Here is a 7,552-nt window from a genome sequence, read left to right as displayed (position 1 = left end):
TGATTCATATAAATAATAAATAATTTTTTTTTACAAAATTATTGAATATAAATATATATCGATGGAATTTTTTTTTTTTTTGATAAGTAATTACCTGCAATAAACTAAGTAAGAACATGGCTCGTCCTCCGACTTGTGCTCCGGCAACCATCTGTGGACGCTCCCAACCAGCTTCTTCATCTCCCTCTCCCGCCATCTCTTCAACCATATGTGGACGCTCTTCTTCATCTCCCTCTCCCGCCATCTCTTCAACCATATGTGGACGCTCCCATCCCGCCATTTCAACCATATGTGGACGCTCCCAACCCGCCATTTCAACCATATATGGACGCTCCCAACCCGCTTCTTCGTTCTCTTCAACCATATGTGGACGCTCCCATCCCGCCATTTCAACCATATGTGGACGCTCCCAACCCGCCATTTCAACCATATGTGGACGCTCGTCTCCCTCTCCCGCCATCTCTTTTCGTGGACACTACCGAAGATGTTGAGGGATCCTCTCTTCTATTTTGATTTCATTTTCCTAATTGCAACTCTTTTCTTACTCTTTGATCATTTTTGCTTCATGGACACCTAATTATCAATTTGTACCTATAGAATACTAAATCCACCAATTAAAACAGAAATATAAATTAATCCATAAAAAAATCCACGTAAACTTAAACGTTGAGTGTTATTTCTACACTCCACTGTGTCTTTTGTATCTTGTGTTTTTGCTGTTGTTTGGTTATGCGCATTAAAGTCCTAGTGTTGTACTTCGTGTTTTTAAGAACGTTGTTGCGAATGCACTTTTGCGCATGTTCTTTTACATGTACGGTTGTGCATGTCCATTTGAGCGAGTGTGTTTGTGCATGTTTGTTGATTTGTATTAATGTCCTAGGATTGTAGTTTGTGTTTTCATGATCCTTTTTGCGAATGCAGTTTTGCGTGAGTAATTTTGTGCATGATTTTGTACCTTTACTTATGTGCGTATCTTTTGTAGCGAGTGTTTTTGTGCACGTTTCTTGATGCGCATTCGTGTCCTCGAACTATAGCGGGTATTTTCATGATCGCTGTTGGTATCCAATTTTGGCCATGTTCGAGTCCGAATTTGGAAATTTGACATTAGACAGGAATTGTAGCCAGCTGAAATAGCTTTCTAATGCCACCGGAAATAGTCGATTTGGAGTCCGGATGAGAAAGTTATGCTCGACTTCGTGGACACTACCGAAGATGTTGAGGGATCCTCTCTTCTATTTTGATTTTATTTTCCTAATTGCAACTCTTTTCTTACTCTTTGATCATTTTTGCTTCATGGACACCTAATTATCAATTTGTACCTATAGAATACTAAATCCACCAATTAAAACAGAAATATAAATTAATCCACGGTAATGAGAAATCAAATTTTAATCCACAATTTGAGAATTTATTAAAAAAGGCCGAAATGCTCAATCATCTGCTGCCAACTCAGCGCCAGCTCACCCATACCACCACGTGGCGACACGTCAGCTGAGGCTCTAACTTTTGAGTCGGTCCCAAATTCAATATTGCCACGTGTCGGCAGCTAAATTTGTTTCCAAATCACCGGCATTGATCCCAAATCTGATTAAGCAACCAGTTTTCTGAGCCCAATGGGCTTTGGATACTCAAAATTCATTATTTTAAAGCCCAAAATGCAGGTTTTTTTTCTTTTATTCTAGAACTTTGTTTAATATATTTTTTTTTTCCGAGTACATTCAAGTCCATTTTTTACAAGGGTAATTTTTTTGTTTAATATTTACAAGGGAAAGTAGGGGAGGGGGACTCGAATCCTAGACCGTTACTCTATTGGTAAAGGCTATGTACCAACTCTCCTAATGAGGGTTGGTTGTTTAATATTTAATTTCACCTCGATGATTTTTTGTTTATTTTTTTTGTAGGATAATTATTTCAATATGGTAAAAATTATACAAAGATGAAATTTTATTTGAAAATTCCAAAAATTCAAATAACTTCCAAATATTTTCAATTAAATTTTTGAAAATTGTTCCAATTGTGATTTTTTTTGGAATTTCGATATATTCAGAGTATTTCCGAGTTGGAATTAGAATTGTTATTTGATTTTTTTTTTTAAATGGATTTTTTTTCGTAAGACATATTTTCGATTTGATCCATTTGACTTTCAGCCGTATTACAGAGGAACAGTTTAAGCAAGCATTTACAAAATAACAAGAGCACTATAACACACAACATTTATTCATTTATAATAGTATTTTTCTCACACATTAAAATTTGGATATTCTTACTATATTGTTGTAATTTCACAATCATATATACATCTTCGTTAAGTTCATTAGGGGTAAATCGCCGGCGAAATAAATACCATCAGTTCTCGTTTCGCAATAACATATACCACCAACCAGTTCAATACATTGCTCTCGATGTTTGGATCATTGGATGTATAAAAATCGAAAACAACTTCCACATTATCCCACCAAATATGATAGAAGTATAAAGTGTTGCCAAGATATAACTATCACCAAAAATCCAATAAAAATCGTAATTTTAAGTAGTATTGGAATATTCAAGATCGTCATTTTTCGATTATTTGATTATCGAATTTTGTTTTGATTTATATTCAATTATTTATTTATTTTTTTCAACAAAGGAAAACAATAAAGCAATTTATGTCTCCGCCATCCTCCCCTCCCTCCCGCCGCACCTCTCTTACTCCGAAACCCCCGCCACCTCCCTCCTCCTCCGGCGGCGCCAACGACAACCTCTGCGCCTGGCTCTACGACACCTTCCACTCCTCCGAGCCAAGAACGGCTCCACCTCGCCGTCATCTCCCCAAACCTCGAGCCCCACGGCACCGTCCGATCCACGCGCCGCCCAAGAATCGTCGGAGTCGCCCTCGAGCTCTACTACACCAAAATCTCCCGAATTCTGCGAGTTCTGCAAGATATGGTCCGGTCAAAACTCCGACCAAAACCTTAAACGAAAACAACCCTCCTCAAGATTCCGACAACCCCGAAAAAACGACGCCGTCCTCCAAATATGCCATGGGAGCTTCTTCAGCGGGTTCTGAGAAATATTTATTGAACTTTTTATTTTTAAAAATATTCCATTGGCTTATTAATAAGGGGCAAATGCTGATAAATCCCTAAACCCAAACATAAAGTGCGGGTCAGTCCCCAACAACATATTTTAAGCGTATTGGAGCCTAAATCAAACATAAATATGCACTTAACTCCCTAACTGGTGTGCAAAGACCGAAAAACCCTTCACTTTATTTTAAAATTACCTGCAAATTCTGACACAACTTTTCACCTACTTTTCACGCGCCGGTTGAGAATCACGCTCCATACCTTTCAACAATCCGTTGTCATTCAATTTTCGAACCATTTCCTCAGCGGTTTCGGACAGTTTTTCTTCGTGCAAGCGATTCTTCAGATTTTTCGGTTTTTGTTTGCTTGTATAAATAACTCCAAAAAGGCGGAAAGTAGACAGGAAACTAAAGTAATAATTTTCGAAGTAGAAGAATGGTGAAGACAAACAAGGGGAAGGAGAAGCAAGGTTTTTTTTTTTTTTTTTTTTCAGGAATCGATAATGAAATTTGTTGTTGTTTTTTGTTGCTGTTAGCAAAAAACAAACTGCATGTTCTCATATTGAATGATTTTGAACATTTTCAGTAGTGGGTAGTATCCAACGGCGAGATTGGGGTTTTCTGAAATAAAAAAATTGAACAACTGGTTCCAATAAAATGTTGTTTTCTTGTTTATGCTTGCAAAAATTGTTCATTTTCTGTGGAATTGCATGATTTTGAACACTTTCGCTCTTGGGTATCATTCGTCTGAAATATTAGTATTTTCCCAAATCACTTTTTGTCATAACAAGGGTTTGGTTTTGGACATTAGATGTGTTTAAATAATATAAGTCTTACTACACAACGGTAGTGCTATTGTAGTTAGAAGGTATAAAAAAAGGTAATGGCAGTTCTTCTGATGTAATTAAATAGTATATGTCGTATTGCCCAATAGTATAAGTACTGTAGGTGTATGGTATTGATACAATATACTGACGGTATAATTACAATACCTACATAGTACCATTGTTATCTTACAATTGTATTTTTTCTGATTATTGTTTTTCCTTTATAATCGTAATACATTTGCAGATGATGACGCCCAACAAGCATGCAGGTGCTCTCCTAGCGCCTTCAAAGAACAAATGGACATAATTAAACCTATGATGACGGCCAGACACTATGCTGCATTGGAGGAAAATCCTTTCGGGCATTTCTTAAACATGCCTAAGATATACCATAGTTTCTTAAAGGTGTCTGTTATGTTGAAGAAGACATACAACGTGGAGACACGTACGTTCTGGTTTGGAGGTAAAACTATCACTGTCGTCTTTTGATAAGTGTTCGTTTTGCACGATTTTTGCTTATCGAATCTTCGAGTTTTGGTCTTCGTTCGTCCGAGTTTCGGCTTTATTTGTATATATTATTGCGTTTCTTGTTTTATTTCTTTTTTTAGGTTTTGTTAGCTTTTGTTGCCAAGTCGAAGCCATTTGGAAGCGAAACCGATTTTTCAAGCCGAGAAAGTGGTCAATAAGACCCAGATCGCGATCCAGGAAAGTCGGATCGCGATCTGGGGGCAAATTCCAGTAGCAAGCAAAGTTCAGACCCAGATCGCGATCCAGGAAAGTCGGATCGCGATCTGGTGACAAATTCCAGTGGCAATCAATATTCAGACCCAGATCGCGATCCGCACTTCCTGGATCGCGATCTGGGAGGCGGTTCACGTTTTTTTTGAGAAGCCAGATCGCGATCTGACTTTATTGGATCGCGATCTGGCACGATTTTCAAGGGCAGATATTTTAAATTGCAAAGCTTCTTGAGGAAGCTTTGCAATTTACTATAAATAGAAGCAAGCCCTCACTCTTCATTCTTCTTCGACTTTTTACGGTTTTCAACGGTTCTTCGCGGGAATCATCAACGGGGGTTCCGACTTGGGTTTTTCTTACGCAATTTCTTTACGTTTTGTTCTTCATTTCCTTTGTACATTCTTTTGATACTATGTTTGTTATGAACTAAGAACATTTTCTTCTGGGGTAATGAAGCCTTGTATATATTGATTTCGATCGTCATTTCTGCTATCTATTTGTCGTGTTTTGATTTCGTTTATGTTTTCCTGTATTAAATGCTTCTGATTGTGTTGATCAGCTCTCAGACTGATATTAAATAGGAATGAACTCGAGAGAGGATTTCTTGTTTGAAGTTAGGAGAACATAGCTCGGGGTGTGGAAACGGAGACGTGATGCACTTCGGGTAGCCCTTAAGGACTTGACCTAAATGCTCTCTTAATAGCAGGTTCTGAACGGAGACGTCGGACCTGTGGGTAGACTCTAGCTACACTGGAGACGGGGGTTAGAGTATATTAGCGTCTGGGTTAACGAATAGGAACGTGATTTTAAATAGCGGATTTGTCGATCGTTGTTGATTATACCTAGGTGGATTTGGCCCTAGAAGTCCCCTTTAAATCGAAGTCCCCCGCGTTGATTTGTCGTTACTTTATTTTACGTACATTCTATATTTGCATGTTTACGTTCTTGCATGCTTTTAAATTAGGGTTTCTCACCAATCCACTTATTTACGATCGGCTAGATAATATAACGATAATATAATTACACTACTCAGCAATTGAATCTACAAGGTCCCTGTGGATCGATATCCGGAACCACTGTTCTGCAAAATGCGATACCGTATACTTGCGGTAATTTATACGTGAGGAAAACGCGTATGAAGTTTTTGGCGCCGTTGCCGGGGACCAATTTGATTTTATCTTTGCTGATAGTGTTACCAATTATCTGAGTATTACTTTAGCCATTTACTTGTTTTATTTTCGATTTTTACCTTGATCTTAACCACTCACTTTGTTTATGCCCAGGCGTCGAAATTTGGAAATCATACCTTACGATCCCGAGATTGAAAGGACATTACGTAGACTAAGGGCCACGCGCAACCAACAAAGTGAACCAATGGCCGAAGATCAAGGAAATCCAGAGCACCTGGCCTTTGAGTACGATCAAGAGCCAGGACGAGATCACGAGCAGCCAAGACCGAACCTGCCACCCGAGCGAACAATGCGAGAATACCGAACTCCAGCTATGAATGAGAACTATTCGGGAATCAGGAAACCGACGATAGCCGCAAACAACTTCGAGCTGAAAACGGGGCTAATCAACATGGTCATGGCGAACCAATTCTCCGGAGCAGCCACTGCGGATCCGAATCTCCATCTTGCCAATTTTTTGGAAATTTGTGACACGATCAAAGTTAACGGCGTTTCTGATGATGCCATTCGGTTGAAGCTATTCTCATTTTCTGTCAGAGACAAAGCGAAGAGTTGGCTTCTGAGTCTTAATCCAGGATCACTCACCTGTTGGGAAGAATTATCACAAGCCTTTCTGGCACGATTCTTTCCACCCTCGAAGACCGCACAACTACGAAGAGATGTAGGCAACTTCAGACAGATGAGCCAAGAGCCGATGCACGAGTCTTGGGAGAGATTCAAGGACTTATTACGACAATGCCCTCAACACGGATTCAACCCGTGGGATCAAATGGAGTTATTCTACAATGGGCTCGATCAACCAGCCCGATCTCTAGTCGATGCTGCTTCAGGTGGATCATTACAAAACAAGACTCCCACAGACGCTCGAGACATTGTCGAGCGAATGTGTGAGAATGCGTACCATTGGCCGTCCGAACGGAGTGGTGTACAAAAGGTGGCCGGAGTCCATCAACTCGAACCTTTAGCCGCAGTTTCAGCACAATTAGCGATCCTATCAAATCAGGTCGCCCAAATTTCAGTTCGAGGGCCACAGACCGAACGAGTAGCAGCAGCAAGTACCTCACAAGCCACAAACGACGATTGGGAGCAGGCACACTTTATGAACCACCGATTCAACAATTTCCGAGGAACCAACAATCAGAACCAAAACCCTACTCATTACCACCCGGGAATTCGGAATCACGAGAACTTCTCCTATGCCAATCCGAAGAATGCTCTACAACCACCTCCCGATTTCAACCATCAAAGAGAGCAACGAGGGCCAACGTATGACGAGCGTCTTCACCGACAAGAACAGGAAATGGAGGGGCTGAAATCAACAATGAAGAACATGGAAAAGCAAATAGGGCAAATCGCCCAATCCATGTCCACAATGGCAAAGGGTGGATTCCCGAGCAATACCGAAGTCAATCAAAAAGAAAGCTGTCAAGCCATAACCACCCGAAGTGGTCTGCAAATGACCGATCCTCCTTATCTGACAGACGAATCACCAAGGCCAGCTGTACAACCGACCCCGGTCGAGCCGGAAATCACCGTTTCAGGGAGTAATACAAAAGAGGCTAGTAAGCCCAATAACATTTCTTTTCCTGATAATCCCCCTCTTATGGTAACTCCTATTCCTTTTCCAGAAAGACAGAAGAAGAAGAAGTTCAAGGATCAATTGAAGAAGTTCATTGAAAAGATCAAGCAGATTCGAATCAACATCCCTTTTGCAGAAGCCTTGGAGGTAA

The 7,552-nt window shown here is 40.1% G+C and overlaps 1 protein-coding gene across 1 annotated transcript; it reads left to right on the top strand.

Annotated features, from left to right (window-relative positions):
* Positions 1-5,780: 5,780 nt before the first annotated feature.
* LOC105964920 (uncharacterized) lies at positions 5,781-7,275 on the top strand (the record flags this gene model as incomplete). The annotated part of the gene is made up of 1 exon (XM_088817561.1): positions 5,781-7,275. A coding segment is annotated over exon 1 (1,368 nt), but the record flags the coding sequence as incomplete, so codon positions are not given.
* Positions 7,276-7,552: the final 277 nt, after the last annotated feature.

This window comes from Erythranthe guttata, chromosome 4 (assembly GCF_056151865.1).
Source record: "Erythranthe guttata isolate IM_541 chromosome 4, IM_541, whole genome shotgun sequence".
Lineage (NCBI taxonomy): Eukaryota > Viridiplantae > Streptophyta > Magnoliopsida > Lamiales > Phrymaceae > Erythranthe > Erythranthe guttata.
Note: the sequence above shows the minus strand (reverse complement) of the source record. Positions and strands in the feature narration are given on the sequence as shown.